The sequence below is a fragment of the Mobula birostris genome, chromosome 16 (assembly GCF_030028105.1).
Source record: "Mobula birostris isolate sMobBir1 chromosome 16, sMobBir1.hap1, whole genome shotgun sequence".
NCBI classification, from domain to species: Eukaryota; Metazoa; Chordata; class Chondrichthyes; order Myliobatiformes; family Myliobatidae; genus Mobula; species Mobula birostris.
Window position 1 is genome coordinate 22023150 of NC_092385.1, and position 21245 is coordinate 22044394.

At 37.5% G+C, this 21245-nt stretch overlaps 1 protein-coding gene across 3 annotated transcripts in view; it reads left to right on the top strand.

The window, feature by feature from the left end:
• The first annotated feature begins 1627 nt into the window (after positions 1-1627).
• The window catches only part of cacna2d3a (calcium channel, voltage-dependent, alpha 2/delta subunit 3a), a 797416-nt gene continuing 777798 nt past the window's right edge, over positions 1628-21245 (top strand). For all 3 annotated transcript variants that reach the window (XM_072280402.1, XM_072280404.1, XM_072280403.1), the window contains exons 1-2: positions 1628-2279; positions 2667-2748. In XM_072280402.1, coding sequence (XP_072136503.1) covers positions 2164-2279; positions 2667-2748 — 198 coding nt within the window. In that variant the 5' untranslated portion in view covers positions 1628-2163. The remainder of the gene's footprint in view (positions 2280-2666; positions 2749-21245) is intronic.

The following is a 21245-nucleotide window of genomic DNA, read 5'->3' on the forward strand; positions in this document are numbered from 1 at the left end:
CTGCATGGCCTGCTGACTCTTTCCAGCATTTTCTGTTTTAAATTTGGATTTCCAGCATCTACAGCTTCTGCTTTTCATTTCCTCAGTTTGTATGAAATGGTGAAGGTGGGTTAATCGAAGATATCACATGAGACAAGCTGAAACACTTAAGTGATCTCACAGGCAAGACAAGAAGGGGTGATATAGGAAATGCAATAAATATTTTGGGATAAGTAGCAGAGGACTCTATGCCATTGCTACGGAGATGAATCCATTCAGGAGTGCTGAGAACTGAAGAACACAGACAAAGTCAAAGAGATCTCCATACACGTTTATTAATGGGAATGGTCTCAGCAATGCTTATAATGATTTAGTGATCAGTCAATAATGAAGTGAGGAAGGGGCCAGCTGATGTAGACATACAGGAGAACTTTAGGAAAAGAAAGAAGATTTGAATAAACTGTGTGTTTTGGGAGTGGAGTGCTTAAAATGTAATAACAATAGTTTTGATTGAGGGAATAGTCCACAAACTGTGTTTTATTGAGGGGTACAGACTGTGTGATCCACACACCACACAGGCAAAGATGAACAGTACAATCACAAGAACTTGCACTTCCTTGCAAGCTGCTTTGTAACAAGGTAATTTAAAATCACATCTAATGATGCCTTTGCTTTTAGTTCAAATCCATTTCAGGCTCACCATCCAAAGGGTATTTGTTTACTCAAATGTGGCAATGTCTTTGTCCAAAGGATTACCAGAAAAGGCAAGTCCTGGTTAGATCAATTCTGACCGACTGATGTGTCGCGTTTATGCCATGTCATGTTGAACGTTCTGAGACTCGCTAATGCTAATGTGGACTTGCTTTCTTTCTCCACGGATGCTGCTTGACGCAGATTTTCCGTCTCTGTGTGAGATTTACAGAATCTGCAGATTTTCTTTGCTTTTCAAACTAGCTGACTGAGTCGATTGTCGGGGTAACTTTGCCTTTTAAAAGGCCACTTTGCATGATATATACAGATAGATCCCGTGTAACGGGAACGAGCATAAGTGATAGATGTCCCAGGTGAAGCGGTATTAGGTTCTGCCTAAGCTTGTGATCTTACACACACTTCACCAAGGGGATTCCTCCACATGAAGAAATTAATTATTCATTCACAAGGCTGAGTCACTTACTCTGCATTGATTTACTTATGTTGCATTTCCTTTCATTCATCGGCCTTTTAAGTCTTTTTAAACACGCCAGTGCGGTAATTCTGGACTGTGAGATTTAATTGAATTTGTTGCAGACCAGACGGATACAGTCAGTTCAATTTAAAACTTTTTGATTTTTGATCTTGGATTGTATCGACAATGTGACTCCCGTTTATTTTTATGTGATAATTTGCCTGCAAGCGTTATTTCCGAGAGTTACTCGATTCAGTTTGAAGTCAACTCCACCCCATAAGCTGAATAGGAGAAGCTGTCGACAGCAGCGCACTAAATGAATTGGGACGTCTCCTGTGGGTGTTCACCACCTCAAGTGTAAGGTCCGCGAGTCACTTTGAGCTGAACCCCCCACCGCCCCCGCTCCCCCCCCCCCCCATTCCAATCAGGCTACAGCAAAGTGCTCCTCAGTCAGCCGGCGATCAGTCCTGGAGGAAGCATTGTGTCACAGTTTTCACTCAGTGCTCTTACCGGCTTTCATCAGCACTTTTCGTTAATGCCTGCTCCGGTGAACCAGCGCTGCGTGACTAGATGTGGGATGAATGCTCGAGGTTACCAGGAAGATAAAGGGAGCCTGCAGGCAGCTTTACATCTATACAGTGAGCATTAATTGTGAGAAGATAGCTTACTCTGTTGAAATCAATAGATTCTTGTGGCCTGTAGCAGAGGGCATACTGGACCGGCAGTAGGTTACCGAAAGATGATATTATACAGGGGACTGCATACTGCAGAGTTGTTAAGAAGTAAATACAATATCCTGCAGTAAAGGTAGAAACGGTCTCCCTACCACGGATATAATAGCAGCAGCAATATTTTGAACTCACTGCTCTTTTCAGTTGCTTCCCCGGTTTTTTTTTTGTCTTAACTGGGATGTCCCACAGATGAAGATGAGCCCGCTATCCATTTGGGTCTGAGAAACTCCATTGTTAATCAGATGAACTCCAATTCGGCAAGTCGTTCTGATCTGGGAAAGTACAATAATGAAGAGAGATATGCATATTTTACAGGCTTTCTGTAGCTTCTCTGTAATCGTGTGGGCATTTTTCAGCATCACACGGGCGCACGCGAAAGAATCACAACAGATCCCCCTTAATGTGTAAGTCTTGAATTCTCGTCCTTTGCATGCATGCCCGTCAGTTTTTGTGATGAAAGTTAAAGAACTGCCTAGAGGATCATATGTAAAGTTGGCTAATACTAGTGTTTTGCAATGCTGCAAGATCTCTATGCATCATGAAACATAACATTATGTTCTGCGAAAAATTATAGTTTAGAGGGGTTGTTATGTTGAAAATGCACATTAATATTTGCATCTCAAACATCATCGATGTGAAAACGTTATACTTTGCTTAGCAAGTGACAAAAATAATCAAATATTGTTTGATAAGAAATGAGAATTACTTTCTGTGGCTTTCAACCGGAAGTTAAATTGGTTTTGCTCTTTCTCCATTGTAATATATGTCAACGTATTTTAATGTTATTTCAGGGTAAAACTCTGGGCTTCCGCCTTTGGAGGTGAAATCAAGTCTATTTCAGCCAAATATTCGGGTTCGCAATTCCTGCAGAAGGTAACAACATTTTTTTTCAGTTCTAATTTTAGAATCTTTGTTTTTGAACTTAATTGACACAAGACAACTGACATGCATTTTAAGTAGCTGGTCCCCTGGAAAAGCCATAGTATTAGTCATTCCATTTTAACGGATGTGAATATAATTGAACACGTTTGACACTGCTTTACATTGCAGAAGCAAAGATTTATGTCATTCTATCATGACTAATGCTTATTTAAATAACCATTTTGGCTTAGTTAGCAGACTACAAGATTAACTTTAGTGGTTTGGCTGGCAGCTATTTAACTTTGCACGACTTCTTGAATACACAGAGTGAAAATAGAGTGCTGTACACGTTGTGTGTGATTTCTGCACCGCACACCCTTACTTCATTCCGTTGTCATTTCGGTCCAATGTGGGATGTATTACACCATTATAGATAAGGGAAATGAGTATCTTATCTGTCTGTTCAGGTGCATTGCTGGATAATATTCTGGTGCATTGCTGCAAGACTCTGAAAGATGCTGCTCAGTTCATTAAATTACTATTGTCATGACGAATACGATTTGAGCCTGTATCAAAAGAGTAACTTGAACAAAATGAGTATAAGGCCATAATGAATGTAAACGGAAAACACATGATATGCTGCTGTTCGGCCTGTTGTTTAAAGGGAATGGGTCACTTTGAAAAAGAAATCTGTTAATGCCGCAATATGATTTTTCGAGATAAAGTATTAAGCCAATGCAAAATATAACAAATAGATGTAGTAATGTTGCATTGTGGGTGTTTTCACAAGCGAGAAGGTTCCATACACACGCATTAAGACACAAGTGGCAGAAGATCGTGTTTCTTATAAGTGAAAGCACATTTTAATGCATGGTGATTTTGTCTCAAGTAATTGTATTATGAGATTCTATGCTTTTCTATTTAATACTTAGGCATCATTACAACGCTTGTGATGAAAGGATTGAGAAATAACTTACCGCTGCTGCTTTTTATTTCAATTTCACAATTGTTAGCTCACTAACGATTGGTGCAAAATATACTCCTAAAGTCCCTATCGTTAAACATCTAAAATGTGTTCAGTTTTTCTACACGGTTTCATCCGGACATTATCATTAGACCCGTAATAGTTTTCGTTGTTCTGTGTCATATTCAGGATCTGGAACTGTGCAACTAGAAAGATACATTACTGCTCTCTAACTGTGATAGCTCAGCAGGAAGATATTTTGCACAATTTAAAATGTAAGTGAAACCTTATCAAAGAATGTGAAGATAAAAAGAACCAATTAATATTTCACTCCACTGCAACCCCCTACCCTTAAACCCCCATTGAGCACAAAATCAGGGCTGGCACCCTGTGTAGTGCTGAGGAGATATTGCACTGTCAGAAGAAATGTCCTTTGCATGAAGCAATAAACCAAGGCTTCTTTTCCTCTGACGTATTTAAAAGATTCAATAATACCTGTAAATATTTACCCCTCGCTCAGTGAAACCATAACAAGTTTTCTGTAGCCATTACCATCTGTGCATCTTGCTCCACGTGAATTTGCCGTTTTCGTTTTTGTACTAGAACAATGATTACTATTGGAAAAAGCAATAGCTGGAAAGTGATTTGGGGTGTCCAGAAAGGGATGTGAGAGGAGCAATAAGATGGAAGTTAATTTATCTGGAACATGTTATATTTAGAATTAATTTGCCATGTCTTATGATGTTATATTCCAGCATTGTCCATTTTTATTAATTTTTTTAGGAAATACATAATACCTGTACTAAGATCTTTATCAGAAGCATTTAAATCAACAAAATATTTAACCAGGTTACGTTGATATTAACCACAAAAAGTCAAATGTGTTTTTAAATGCAACCTTGTAATTATTATTAGTGTAGAGCGAGGATAGTTCTTAGAATATTACTATTATTTGTAAAAGGTTCAATTTATGCTTCACCTCATTACTTTTGCTGTTATATTTTCTTTGCTCTGCACTGAGAAATGAATGCTTTACGTGGTATCATCATTAATTTGCCAATGCGGTCTTGAGTATTTCCAGTATTGTAGTAGGCAATACAGTCGTTATTGATGCAGATTCAATCATTTTAACAAATGTTTTCCTGATTTGCAAACAGTGCCATTAATGTGATGCATCTGAGAAATTTATCACCTTAGAGATTTTTTTTATATTAGACATTTTCTCTCATGTTTTTATATACATAAAAATTGCTGCATAACAAACAAAGCTGGTTTACTATATTCTTACAGTTGTCACATAGATTTCACAGTATAATAATGATCGTCAGCCTGCTACCTTAGGCCTATGCTCATATTGTGAGAGGTTTAGCAAAACCATCTCTGCTAACTATTATGACTTTGTTAGTACTTAAATATAATTTAGTCTGTACTTTCTTAAACCATCCATTTCAAGAGAATTTGCATCTTGGATAAAATGCTTTTTTATAATTTTGAAAGTTAGATCTGCCATTTTTGCAAAAAATACATAATGGAATTATTGAATTTTTGAGTTGAGCGCAGGATGAATGCGGCAAAATCCACGGACACTTATTTCCTATTCAGAAACAGCTGTTCTTCCTTTATCGTTTAAAGTTCTTCATCCATCTTCTGCTTCAAGTATTCGTCAGCTTTAAAATCTTCTCATTAACAGCACCGTTTCAAGCCCACATGGCTGTAGTTGAAAAAGATAATCTTAAAAAAAACCTTGAAAAGGAGAAACTATTGTCATCATAGTTTGATATCGAACAAAAACTATAAATATATCTGAATTGTAAAGTATAATAAATATTTTAGTTAAACATTTGAATTTTATGTGGAAATGTGCATACTACACTCACAGATGAATATTATTACTATTATAATATTATAAAAAGAAACTAACACAATTTACTGGTCACCATATCAAAGGCATCATTTATAATATCCTTATTCTTACACATCAGTAAAATTTATGGAAATTTGGAAATGATTTTGTTCTTATTGGCAAAGGAATGGCTATCACTATTCACTTTATTAAAAACTACCAAAGAAATAGTCATGAATTTATCAGTAGAAGTTTCTATTAATTGGGGGAATGGGGGGTGGGAGTATCTCTTTTTCAGCACAGCGCCCTCTACAGGAGATCAACACATTCCCATTAAAACACATTAAACTAAGAATTGTAAGACAGGAAATATAAATCAGAATTAAATGACAAAGAAAACAATATATTGTGATTCATGGACAGAGGTTAAAAAAAAGAGGTAAAAGAGTTTGACAGAAATAAAATCCTTTCAGGGAATAAAACTCCACATTTGCAAAATTTATTTTTTTCAGATCAGTAGTTATTATTGTTTTTTCAGTGTTAAAACTGTTAAATGAACCAGACCCAGTTATTTTAGCCACCTTTAATTTGGCACTGGTGAGCAAGTGGACCTAAGAGTGCCTAATACTGATTTCAGTGTCAAACCTTTTGGCAAGGATTGCAATTGTGCAAGCTTCAGATGAAAGAAACCTCTGTCAGCAGCTTCTGGATATTTATGTAAAACTGCGTATGTTTTACATGCAAATAATTACGAACACTGTTAATCTCAACACTGTCATCACAGCAGAAACCATAATGTTTGCATTTTTATCCGAGGTACTATTAAAATTAAGATATTGTCTAAGAAAATAACAAGCTGTAATGAATGCCTTGACTCTACCATTGCTTTATAATTTAGTTTAATTTAATAATTATTCTATGGAGTCTTAGACTGGGAAGGTCTTTTTTGGAGATACCAGTTTTTGGTAACTGACATTGATTATCTCTGCTCAGTGATTCTATTAATATATTTTGACAAGAATAGGGTGTTTATATTTCCCAGAATTGTATCTTTCCTGTAGATATGGATTCTATTTCAGCAGTTCAGTGAGTAATACATCACATTTAAGCGATTGTTCTATCAAGATTAATTATAAAATGATCTAGTTAGGTTAGCGCTTATAACTAGAAACATAAAAACTGATGAGTGGATGATTCTCAAATCCTTAATATGATTGTGATGTGATGTTAGACAAATCTATTCCATCGTTGTATGGATGAACAATGTAATACTGTAATAAATTATACTGTTTCTTAAAATAAATCAGTAATAAAACCATCCTATTGATAAATTCATTTAAAAATATCTTATAAAGAGAATTCTCCTTTCACAACCGCTGAGTACAAAATAAGCGATGGAAAAAGATGCCGCTACAGTTTCTCCAACTTCTCACTAGAAATGGCAGGTATTTTTGTTATCTGTTAACTGTACATAAATTTATCAGGAAAGGAGAATTCATTATTGTTCACCACTTTCTTCCATTTTCACTCATGATATAGTTTAAAGGGATGATATTTTCTTCTGTCAGAATTCATGTATGCAGTCTTCTCCAAACAATTGTTTTGTAACAAGCAGGAAGTGAGGGAGAGTGAGTCTATATGATGGTTACTGCACACCTAATTTCTAGAAAGTAGTAGGTGCTTTATGTTAAATGCTACACTTAGCTATAGATAATACAGTGTGAACATTTCCCTTTTGAGTAAATGATACAGATGGGGTAATCTCAGTGCATTCCACATATTCTGAGAATAATCAAATAGATGAAATCAGAGGATGCACAACAGTATCTACATTACCATGCAGATGAATTTAAGCAAGAAAATACAAATCCTTTGTCTCTGCTTTTGCTTCCTTTACAAATGTCACTACCTAAATTATTAAGTTATTTTTAAAGGTTAATTCTTTATTTTTTTGTCTCAAATATAAAGTAATGCTTTTACCAGAAAAAAATTGACATTTCCTTTCATAGAATATATTTGTTCCTTGCTCTAAAAGAGGGTAAGAGTAAAAAAAAAAGAAGCTGTGCAGAACAAAAATAATTAGGCAACATGGCATTTCAAAATTATTTATAGGAAGGAGTGCTTTTAGAAGATTCTAATATTATCCTGCTATTGCTTTGCATTGTGAATGGAAATTTCTACAACATGATCAAACATAAAAAAAAAATCTGGGTGGTAGGTATTCCTTTGTGTTCCAGGTGCAATGAAGTGGTAAGTGAATTATGAAAGAATGTGTTTACAATTTTATTATGACTAATGTACAGTGGAATTTCTCTGCATGGGTTCTTTAAATAATTTCTGTGTCGCTATGCAACAGAAGAAGTTCCCTCCCCAGAAGTAAGTCTGCATGACAAGCTTTCCTTCCAGTCAGCAATGTGATTCATCACCAGGCTCAGGTTAGATGGGACTGACCCCTAGCCTCTGGGGGAGGGAGAGGGAAAGTGATTTTGGGTGGAGTCCTAAAACAAGAAGGTACAGACCCATCACTGATCCAAATATACTGTATGTCTGTGTGTGAAAGGATTCAAAGGTGGGGGGGTCAAGGATAAAGGAGCATTTTGGTGGTGGGGAGCAGGAGGAATGGAGTTTGGAGTTCGACGTGAAGCAACTTCTAATGCCAGGAAACACTCTCATTGTCTCTAAAAATGGCTTCACCTTGTTTTAACCTCCAGTCTTCCAAGTTGTACAAATCTTCTCAAAGTAAGCAAAATCAGATGCCTCTGGCCTCATTAATGTAATTTAAATACCATCTCACTCCTGGGAGCTTCTTTTGAGATATGCTTGGAACATTTACCAATTTAACCTAAGCCCTGAACTCATTCAGTTATCTATCTTCAATGTTTGTTCTATATGCTGGATTTAGAGATGTGGTATATTTCCTTGATATCAATCTATAGGGTCAGAATAAGGTATCTGACTGTCACCTACCCTTTGACTATTCTCATGGTGCTTTGATTTCTTGGCTTGAACAGTCAAATCTTTCTTAGTCAAGGTGCTTCTTACATAAGTAGTATTAATATCTAACAGCTGAGGTCAAATGGTTAATAATAAATCAGGAAGTTTTTCTGTTTCGCTGAAAAATAGTAACTGTTACACAGTCATTATTTCACCTAACAATGTCAAAAGTTTTAAATAAATATTAAGGATATAGAAAGGCATGTGGTGGACAATACTCAAAATTCACTTAATAATTTACACAAAAAAATTACTTAACTCTTCAATCACAAATTCTCCTTTGTGATATAGTAGTAAGCTGTGTAATCACTGATTCCTTTAATGTATGAACTTTTAAATTTTTTTATTTTAGAAGGATCAAAATGAATTACATTAATCTAAAAGTACACACAAATAAATTTTGCTGAAAAATTGTCTTTTGATATTCCCACTGATAGCTAAGGGATCAACGGCTTGGATGACCTTGTGATGAACTGATTTATTTTTACATAGCTTCACGGCATTGCAGAAAGTAAATGTGTGTACAGTAAATACACTTGCACCTTTCGAGAGAATATTTTCCAGGACATAGCAAGGAAGGTGGTAGAAAGGAGAACAGCTTGATTGTGCAAATAATATTGTTTGAACCACAATGGGAAAGAAAATACTTGGCAAGTATAAATTCTGTGAGTCAAATCACTTTGACTCCATCTCCATTGCTTATATGTCATGGTAAGAGTTACACGAAACAGGGTGTTATAACATATCTGTTGAATTTGACTGATTAGTGCACAGATTTTTAAATGATGTGCGCATAAAATCCGTTTTACACGTATCATATTGGGTGAGTGGACACCTCTGTTGGCAGTGACAGAGCAATTGGCTGGGACACCAGAGTCATAGAGAAATGCAGCACAGAAACAGACCCTTTTGCCCATCTAGTCCATGCTGAAACCATTTAGACTACCTGTTCCCATTGACCAGCACTGTGACCATAGCCCTCCATACCCCTATTATCCACGTACCTATCCAGAATTCTCTTAAATGTTGTATGCACCACTTGTGGTGGCAGCACATTCCACACTCTCACGACCCTCTGAATGAAGATTCTGGGTGTCAGTCACCTTAATTCAACTGAGATTTATCCAGTATCAGCTATGTTATCTAAAATATTGTTTGAGTAGTGCACATCTTGTCCACTCCTTTCAGTATTTGAAACATTATGGGGCAACTTAGGATGTTGATAATCACAAAAAAAAAAGAGTATGCACATGATGCACTCTGAGAAGGGGGCAGCAATTAAAGGATCTTCATGTTCGCTACAATATCTTGTGTACACATCTCCCATATTCGCCAGTGACTGGCATTATGTCAGGTAATTACTTTCACAGATCACATCCTTCTTTAAGAAGAATCACTACCAATCCATGTGCAGTGATCACTGGCCCTTGGAATCACTCTCAGCATGTGGGTCTATTGGACTAGTTCATTGCATAGGAGGGTGTGCGGGTGTATAATAATTCACTATATTCCCCTACACACACACACACACACACACACATGCACACAACTTCAACACTTTCTCTCACTTCCACAACAATCTTTTATACTGCTCTTTTGTGGTTGCCATGGAGAGTGTACTTTGGGTCTGACTCCCCTGCAAGTGGTTGGTGCAGCAATATAATGGCAGCTGTGGACTCTACAGACAGCTGCTGTTGGGAACTGCACAGGCAAAAATTTGGTACATAATTCAGTGAAGATCACCCTAATGACTTTTTTGACCAGGTTTTCTTTCTTTTTTTTTACTAGTTTTCTCTTTTCATGTAGGTCATCAGCATTGCGCAAATCTATAGGTCATGAAAAATTACTAGGCTTCATTCAGTATGGAGAAAGAATTGGAAGACTTCGAAAGAGAAGCTTGTGTAGTTTTGGAATTGTTAAGATTTGTTGAGTATGCACTGTGATATGCCACATTAACATGTCCATAAACACCAATTATCCATATTTAATTTGGTGAATGTGATTATAATACATAACACAAATCCAAACATCAAATTTTAGAGCTTTTGATTGCATTTCAGATAGTTGGGTACCTTGAGGAAATGTCTTTCAGCAGTACCGTGCATGAAGCACTGTAGAAGCAGGTCATTTATGCTGATATCACCAGATGTTCAGTGTCATCACTTTGTCTGTACAAGTGAAAGTTGATGCTGCCTCTGGAAACAATGGGCTCATATCAGCTCCAGCAACATGCCCCAGATTTAATCACTCCTGTGACCCCTGCAGCTCCACGTCTGGCAGAACATTTAGCCTTAGGTCCCGGATTATAGAGTTCATGGCACACAACAGATAACAAGATCATTCAACTCATCAGATGTATACACAGAAGAGTTTGAAAGAATTCAATAATATGAAATCACTTCTAATAACTCTTGTCATGTGCTGCCTTTGATTTGTGACAAACAATGGCAGTGAACGTCAGATAGTTAACTCTCCCCGCAGTCCTTTGTGAGCTTGAAACTTGTCACTCTCTCAACATCAGCCTCCGATTACCTGCAGTTGGAGATAACAGCCAGTGCAATCCATGTGTACCTCCACTCTTTGTGCTCTTAATCACCTTGACAACTCTTGCTGCTCCAGAACATCAGAGGTCTTTTCTTTCTTTTTAAATCTTTTTATTAATTTTCAAAATTATAAACAAAATAACAATGTTGATACAAAGAGATTGGAATAATCTTATTATTAATAAACATATACAAAAAAGATTTCAAATAACATAGGCATAATAGACTTCCAAACTCATGATGAAATTAATCATAAAGAAGAAAAAGAAATAAAAAGAAAAAAATATATATGCAAAGAACCCCCCCCCCCCCAAAAAAAAAGAAAAAAAAAAGAACTAAATTCTAAACCCAAAAAAAGCAAACGGAACAAAACAGGGCTAGACCAATATCTTAAATCGAACACGTTCAGTAATGTCGTCAACTCCGCTTCTCTATTCATATATTTTAAGTTAATAAAGAAGATACGGAAAGGTCAAATTACATCATATGAAAATGTGCATAAAAGGTTTCCAAGTTTCTTCAAATTTAACCGAAGGATCAAAAATACCACTTCTAATTTTTCCTAAATTTAAACTTAATATAGTTTGGGAAAACCACTGGAATGTAGTAGGAGGATTGGTCTCCTTTCAGTTCAATAAAATAGATCTTCTGGCCATTAAAGTAACAAAGTTCAAAAGTAAATCTTTTATCAAAGTACGAATACTGCATGCCACCATCTACTACCTTGAGATTCATTACAGTAGAACAAAGAAATACAGTAGAGTCATTGAAACTGTACAAAAGACTGACAGACAACAAATGTGCAAAAGAAGATGAACTGTACATATACAATAAATTAATACTGCATAGAGTCCTTGAAAGTGAGCCCAGAGGTTGCGGAATCAGTTCATATTTCAGGTTATTCATGGTTTAACATCCTGATGGTTGAAGGGTAGTCACTTTCTGAATCTGGTGGTGTGGGACCTAAGGCTCCTGTACCCCCTTCCCGATGGTAGCAGCAAAAAGTCTAGATGGTGGGGGTTGTTGATGATGGATGTCTCTTTCTTGTGGTAGCATTCCTTGTGGATGTTCTCAATGGTAGAGAAGGCTTTGCCTGTGATGGACTGAGCTGTATCTATTCACTTTTTGGAGGCTTTTCTGTTCTCGGGCATCAGTGTTTCCATACCTGGCAGTTAGGCAACCAGTCAGGATACTCTATTGTGCATTTATAGAAGATCGTCAAAGTTTTAGGTGATATGCCGAACCTCCACAAACTTCTAAGAAAGTAGAGGTGCTGCCATGCTTTCTCTGTAATGGTACTTACGGTATATGCTGGTCCAACGACATAGCTTCTTATATGATAATACCAAGAAATTTAAAGTTACTGACCCTCTCCACCTGTGATCCCCTAATGACGACTGGCTCCTGCATCTCTGATTTCTTCCTCCTATAAACAATAATCAGCTCTTTGATGTTGCTGACATTGAAGGAGAGGTAGTTGTTATGGAACCATTCAACCAGATTTTTAATCTCCCTTCTATATGCTGACTAATAAGTCTATATCTCACAACAGAATAGTACTTTGCAACCTTTACCAAGAATACACATGGTTTGTTCTGGAAACCAGTGCATGCTAAAATTGCAGGTGACATTATTAGTCAGTGATCAAATATTTAAAAGTTACATAAACAATCCTTTCATCATTGATGTTCGAAGATTAAATGCTTATTCTTAAATTTCTGGACAATAGACCTCACCAGTTCCCCACCACCACTAGCCTCCTCCGGTTGGTGGAACTGGTACTCACACTTAATAACTTCTTTTTTGGCTCTTCCCACTTTCTTCAGACCAAGGGTGTAGCTATGGGCACTCGCATGGGCCCCAGCTATGCCTGCTTCTTCGTTAGTTATGTGGAACAGTCTGTGCTCCAAACCTATACTGGTACTGCTCCCCAACTTTTCACTCACTACGTTGATGACTACATTGGTGCTGCTTCCTACACCCATGCTGAGCTCGTCAATTTCATTGACTTTACTTCAAACTTCCACCCAGCCCTCAAATTCACTTGGTCTATCTTGGACACTTCTCTCCCCTTTCTCGATGTCTCGGTCTCCATCTCTGGAGACAGACTGTCCACTGACATCTTCTACAAGCCCACTGACTCTTATAACTACCTCGACTATACCTCTTCCCACCCTGCCACATGCAAAAATGCCATTCCCTATTCCCAGTTCCTCTGTCTCCGCCGCACCTGCTCCCAGGATGAGGCTTTCCGTTCCAGGACACCTCAAATGTCCTCTCTCTTTAAGGATCATGGTTTCCCTTCTGCCATCATCAATGATGCCCTCACCCGCATCTCCTCAATTTCCCACAGTTCGGCCCTCACCCCATCCTCCTGCCACCACAACAGGGACAGGGTTCCTCTTGTCCTCACCTACCACCCCACCAGCCTCCGGATCCAGCACATTATCCTCCGCAACTTCCACCACCTTCAACGGGACCCCACCACTAAGCACATCTTTCCCTCTCTATCCCTCTCCACTTTCCGCAGGGATCGTTTCCTCCGCAACTCCCTGGTCCACACATCACTCCCCATGGATCTCCCACCCGGCACTTATCCCTGTAAGCGTAAGTCCCTACACCTCCTCTCTTGCCACCATTTAGGGCCCCAAACAGTCCTTCCAGGTGAGGCCCGAAATGTTGACTGATCGTGTCCACGGATGCTGCCTGACCTGCTGAGTTCCTCCAGCGTGTTATGAGAAATGCTTATACTTAGTGTACTATAAAAATGGTACCAATATCTTGTTCTGGTACAACAAAATTATGGATTTTCTCTTTTAAAAGTTTTTTTGGCTTTAGTCTTCAATTCAATTCATTTTATCCAAAATTTCCTTCATACTTCATGGTGAACAAAATACAGAAAAGGTGTTAAACCTGACATAAACTATTGATGCAGTTGTGTAATTGTCCACTTGGAGGTGCAGAAGAGCCGTTTAAATTGACCAATTCCTTCTCAACAGATATATTTCACTTCTGCGCTGTCCTTTTCGAGGTGGTTCTAAAAAGAGATAGAAACATCTTTATTTCCTTCATTACCGTCTTATGATAAGTAAAAGTTATGCAGCATAATTAATAAAAGCACAGGACAAAGCAGCCTGATTGATTGGGACCATTCACTACCCTAAAACATTCATTTTGTACATCACTGGTGTGCAGTGGCCTCAGTGTGTACCATGTGTACCATCGACAAAATGGACTGCAGTCTTTTTCCTAGGCTGCTCTGACACTGTCCCACAAATGCATGATCCCCACAACCTGGAAGGACAAAGACTATAAATGCTAGGGAACCCTACCACTTGCATTCATCTCTCCAAACCACGGATTATCCTGCTGTAGAAGCATATCACTTGTCATTCATTATCCCTGGGTCTAACTTCTCAAACTCCCTATCAAACAGAACCGTGAGACAACAGTGAATGTGGCTCAGCATAACTTACTCAAAGGTACTTGGTGATAAGGAGTAAATGTTGGCCTTGTCAGCAACACTCCGTCCTGAAAAGTTAATAAACTAATGGACATACAACAAGATCATATTACATTTGAATTTAGTTCAGGTATATAAAGTAATTCTCTTAATGTTGTGTTTGTTTCTATACTTGATTTCGATTATATATCCCCAGAAGACTGAAGGAATAATGACAGAAATGTGAGTTCAACACATATATAAAGTTGTAGTTTTTCAATGAACTTATCCATGATGTGGTTTCCATCACATCAGTTCCATATTTTTACTTATTTATTTCTGTTTTTTTTTCATGCATTGTTACCTCTGAGAAGTTAGCGCAGGAATGGAATGTGTTTTTGAGAGTTTTGTTCAACAGATTTTCAGATAATGTAAGTTATAAACTAGGGAAACTTCAATAAGTATATACAGTTGAAGGCATTTTGAGGTAGAAGCAATTTAACTGGAAGCGGAATATAAATATATATATTTTTTTCAGCTCGATATTTTAAAGCAACAACTACAAGCCTGCATATTAAAGGTAAAATTAAAAGCAAATGCTGCAGATGTAAAGCAAAGTGTGAAGTTTGGGGAAATACAGTTTGCATTTCAGCATCTTATGGAGGAAAGGCAGCTCACCATTTTCAATTGATCATGAAGAGTTATCCCTGCTCTGAGCCCAGACTCTCAGCTCTAAAATTCTTCACAAATCTGATTGGGGTGTTCCTAGGAGATGGTGAGGAAAATTGACAAAAAAGAACAGTGGACATGGTTTACAAGAGAGACAGCAGATGCTAGAAATCTGGAGCAGCACATACAAGATGCTGAAGGATGGAGTTTGGTAAGGCTTTTGACAACGTGCCATATAGCAGGCTTGTCTAGAAGGTTAAAGCACAAGAGATCCAATGTGTGTTGGCAAACTGTATCAAAAATTTGCTGAGCGATAGGAGGGAGAGGATAGATGCTTTTCTGATCAGATATCTGTAATAAGAGCACTGTACATTTAAGTTATTTGAATGAGAATGGAGGGACTATGATTATTAAATTCACAGTCAAAATTGGTGGAGACCCAGAGAAGGAAGAAGGTTGTCTAAGAATACAGTGGGACATAGATCAGCTGGAAAGTTGAGTGGAGAGGTAGTAGATGGAATTTTTTTCAGATAACTGTGAGAGGTCAAATTCTATTTGGCATTCAGAGTAAATGGCTGGGATCTCAGGAGCTTTGATGTACAGTGGGATCTTGGGGTGTGAGTTCATAGCTCCCTGAAAGTGGTGACATAGAGGAATAGGTTAGCAATAAAGGCATTTGGTATGTTTGCCCTTATGGGCTGAGGCATTGAATATAAAAGATGGGATGGCATGTTGTAGATGTAGAAGACATTGGTTAGACTGTAGTTGAGTATTATGTACAGTAATGGCCCCCACATGAGGAAGAATATGGTAGCAGTAGAGAACAGAAGAGATTCACCAGGATGTTTCTGGAATTGATTGCTGTAGTTATAAGGAGAGATTGGATAGATTGGGTTTATTCACACTAAACATACAGTAGGTGACTGAGGGGTGATATTATAGAGTTTCTAAAATTATAAGGGGCATTAGTAGATAGGTAGCCAGAATCTTTTTCCTGGGGCAGGGAGTCGAGAGGAAGGGAGCAGAGGGTTAAGGTAAGTGGGGAGAAATTTGAGGGGTATGTTTTCACAGAGAGGATGAAATATCTGGAACAAACTGCCAAAGATGTAAATATAATTACAACACTTAAATGTGTTTGGACAGATAGTTGGATAGGAAAAATGCAAAGGAATATGGTACTAATGTAGGCAAATAGTATAAATAGGCATCGTGGTTGGCATGGATGAGATTGGCTAAAAGACACACTGTGCATTTCTATGATTGTCTTCTATAAGATTGTTTCATCTGTGCCTCTAGTTTACCAGACACATTTAAATTACAGGCTATCTCAAGATCAGAAATAATTAAATACACATATACTGGGAGCTGTGAACATGGATTATCAAAAATGTAACTTTCCGCCTGTGATGTTCAGAACACATATTGGGTTATGTAAGCCTCACAGTTATGAACAAGAGAAAATCTGCAGATGCTGGAAATCCAAGAGCAACACACAGAAAATGCCAGAGGAACTCAGCAGGCCAGAGAGCATCTATGGAAAAAAAATACAGTCGAAGTTTTGGGCTAAGATGCTGGCTGGCCTGCCGAGTTCCTCCAGCATTTTGTGTGTGTTGCTCAGGTTATGAAATTGCGTGGGAAGCCTACGCCAATAAAGCATGTAGTACTATAATGAAATATATGTAGAATCATCATTACTATAGCACCGCAATTTTGCACATAGCTGGTTTGGAAATAAGCAAGTCAAGGAAGAAATGTGTTTTACTTTACTGAAAAACCAATTCTGATTGCTCAACAAGTAATGTATTTTCTAATGACCAATTATATTGTGATACATTAGTAGTTCAAATACAGTGGCAGCATTGATAAGTGGAAAATGCCAGTCTTGCAGCTGCTGTGCTTACTGAGCACAAGGCTATTGATTAATTTAAGAGGTTCAAGGTGAATCAGGTTCAGTGAAGTACATTTTGTACACCAGCACTGATGGAGTGATGTATGGCTTCAGAGAAATAGTTTACAATCACAAAACTGGGATTTCTTGCTCGAAAAAGGTCTCCTAAAACAAACAAAAAAAGAGATCAGAAATGGATCTGCTACTCAAAAGGTGCATGAAGGCAGTTTCAGGTTTCCGTGGACTCCTCTGTACCATTATTCTATTGCACATACTGTAAGAACAAGGTGCGTTGGGGATATGGATGGATAAATGAATTTTGTGCAAGGGTTATCTGTACTTGCACAGCATGTCACTTCAAATTTCAGGTGACCCCAAGTCTCCTAAGTGCACTCGCAAGTCATGAACACATAAAAAATTAGCAAACTGTAATTTGCCCTTGATGGATGTATTCATTCTTTGAGAACTGACTGTTTATGTCATATTATGTACAGTTTCGGTCCCCTTTGTAAAAATAAAACATATTGTAGCTTTGGAGACAGCCCCAAATAGATTCATTAGACAAATTCCTGATATGAGAGGTCAGTCATAACTAAAAAAAGTTAGATCTGTAATTTTTGGAGTTTAGTGGAATGAGAGGTGTTCTTTATTAAGATCCTAAAGGGGCATAACAGAGTAGATCTTGAGATGTTTCCAATACTGGAGGACTTTTGAGTGAGAGGTCACAGTTATGAGATAAGATGGCAGTTATTAAAAACTAAAGTGTGTAGGAATTTCTTCTCACAGAAACTGGTGAATCAATGGAATACTCATCCCTGGAACTTTTGTAGGTTAGATCATTGGAGGTATTTAAAGAAGAATAAATAAGTGGGCAGCTGGCTGACTCCGCCTCCTTTTCTCTGGAGTTCTTCTGTTTTGGAGGGATACTAGTGTCTATCGCTAGTGATGTTAAAAGTTCTCTCAGCGGTCAATCAAATTTTGAGATTACAAATCAGGAAGCAAAAGTGTTTTTTGTTAAATAAATAAGCTTTTAAGAGCAAAAGAACACAAGTTAGAAGGTAGAATATCATAAGCAAACTTTTCAAAAACATAAATTATTGTATTTTATTTTTAAATCTATTATATTTTGCAATGTTTGTATGAAGGAATTACAATTCACACATAAAAGATAGTTTTTAGGTCCAGAGATTTTGCTGAGTATTAATTTTGCTGAGTCTGGTATGCTGTTGAAAATTTACCAAAATCACATGTGATAGTTTTATGGAGTAATAGTAATGAATGTTGATAGCTTTGTTATGATTATACAGTGCCTATAAAAAGTATTCACCCCCTCCCACCCCTTGGAAGTTTTCATGTTTGATTGTTTTACAGCATTGAATCACAGTGGATTTAACTTGGCTTTTTTTGACAGTTATCAACAGAAGAAGTCTCTTTTGTGTCAAAGTGAAAACTGATCTCTACAAGGTGATCTAAATTAATCAGAAATATAAAACACAAAATAATTGATTGCTTAAGTATTCACCCCCAGTATTTAGTAGATGCACTTTTGGCAGTAATTACAACCTCAAATCTGTGTGGATAGATCTCTATCAGCTTTGCACATCTGGATACAGCAATTTCCCCCCTGTTCTTCTTGACAAAACTGCTCAAGGTCTGTCAGATTGCATGGGGATTGTGACTGAATAGCCCTTTTCAAGTACAGCCACAAATTCTTAATTTGATTGAGGTCTGTACTCTGACTTGGCCACTCCAGGGCATTAACTTTGTTGTTTTTAAGCCATTACTGTGTGGCGTTGGCTGTATGCCTGGGGTCATTGTCTTACTGGAAAACAAATCTTCTCCCAAGTTGCAGTTCTCTTGCAGACTGTATCAAGTTTTCCTCCAGGATTTCCCTGTATTTTACTGTATTCATTTTACCCTCTATCTTCACAAGCCTCCCAGGGCCTGCTGCTGTGAAGCATTCCCACAGATGATGCAGCCTGCACCATGCTTCATGGTAGGGTTGGTGTGTTTTAATGATGTGTGATGATTGGCTTATGCCAAACATAGCGTTTGGTCTGTTAGCCAAAAAGCTCCATTTTGTTTTTGTCAGACCACAGAACATTCTTCCAGCTGACTTCAGAGTCTCCCACGTGCCTTCTGGAAAACCCTAGCTGAGATTTAGTGTGAGATTTTTTTTTCCAACAGTAGCTTTCTCTTTGCCACTCTCCCTTACATTTGCAACTGGTGAAGCATCCAGGCAACAGTTGCTGTATGTGCGGTCTGTCCCATTGAGCCACTGAAGCTTGTAACTCCTCTAGATTTGTCATAATCTCTTAGTGGCCTCCCTCACTAGTCCCCTTCTTACATGGTCACTTAGTTTTTGAGGACAGTCTGCTCTAGGCAGATTTACAGCAGTGCCATATTCTTTCCATTTTTTGATGATTGACTTAACTGTCCTCCAAGGGATATTCAGTGACTTGGAAATTTTCTTGTATCCATCTCCCAACGTGTGGTTTTCAATGACCTTTCCATGGAGTTGCTTCAAGTGTTCTTTTGTCTTCATGGTGTCGTTTCTGCCATGACACTGACTCATCAGCAGTTAGACATTCCAGATACAGGTGTATTTTTACTACAATCAACTGAAACACCTTGACTGCATACAGGTGATCTTTTATTTAACTAATTATGTGGCTTCTAAAAGCAATTGGCTGTATCAATGATTACTTGGTGTGTCAGATTAAAGGGGGTGAATACTTATGCAATCAATTATCTTGTGTTTAATATTTGTAATTAATTTAGATCACCTTGTAGAGATCTGTTTTCACTTCTGACACAAAAGTCTTTGTTAATCAGTGTCAAAAAAAAGCCAAATTAAATCCACTGTGATTCAATGTTGTAAAACAATAAAACATGAAAACTTCCAAGGGTGGGGGGGGTGGGTGTGAATACTTTTTATAGGCACTGTAATTGCAAAATCCAGGCCAAGGAATTAGTGTAGATTAAATTATGAATAGTGTTGCATAGAATCATATAATAAGAGCAGCATTAGGATACAAGTGGGTTGTTTGGCATATTGTGCCCTTAACCATCTATAACCATATAACCATATAACAATTACAGCACGGAAACAGGCCATCTACACTGTTGGTTATTTATTCTCAATTTTATTTATTATTATGATTTTTCTATAAGTAGTAATAGTATTTAATTTCTTATAACAGATAATTTCTTGAACAGATGTGAGTAGTTACTCATTGTTTTAAAAAATTCTACTCTCTACCTTTATGCTTTAAAAATAATCACGAGTTGCAATTAATGTCTCAAATCCTTTCATAATTTTGGAATATTCCTAATAGATTTTTACTTAACCTAATCCAAACTTTACTATATGTTTTAAGCTTCTCCACATAGTTCTAGGTTTCTGTTGAGGAAATTACTTCTTTGACAAAAAAAAGATAAATACCTGGAGGTACAGTACCTGAAATAAAAGTAGATCATCTCCAGTGCAATTTAACCTGCCTGTGGCTTCCATTCTTCATCTTCCTTCTCTTCTTCCAAGCATGATGTGCAAGGGGTTTCTTATTAGTATCCCAAGCCCCACTCTCTAGAATTCTGACTGCCCTCCACACCACTTGGCCAGACACATATCCACTCGATTCCCTCCTTTAAAATACCCGAGTCAGTGATAGAAGCATGAAATAAGACAATTTGGAAAAAGGCAAATCTAAGCTAAAGTGCCAGCAGAAAAAAAAAGATGTGAAGAAGAAAATGGCTTGAGAATTGTTCAATCAATTTACTTACTACCCATTAAAGGAACAAATTCTCACAGCTGATCTTTTCTATTATTCAATTGTGCAAATATTACTGAATATTTTACATACATATTAGCAAATGGCATTCAAGGCCTCTTTTTAATATTTTAGTAACTCTTCCAGCTAATTTAGCCTGATCTCTCCTGATTTTCCCTTCCCTGGACATTATACTAATACAGGGGTTCTCAGCTGGGGTCCATGGACCCCTTGGTTAATGGTAAGGATCCATGGTATAAAAAAGGTGGGGAACCCCTGTACTAATGGGTAAACTGAAGGATAATTAAGTCCCCTGTTTTTCCACTTGAGTGTCACAATTTATATGCAGCAAACATAATTGTATAATCTAGTATTACATATCTGAACTCATTTGTA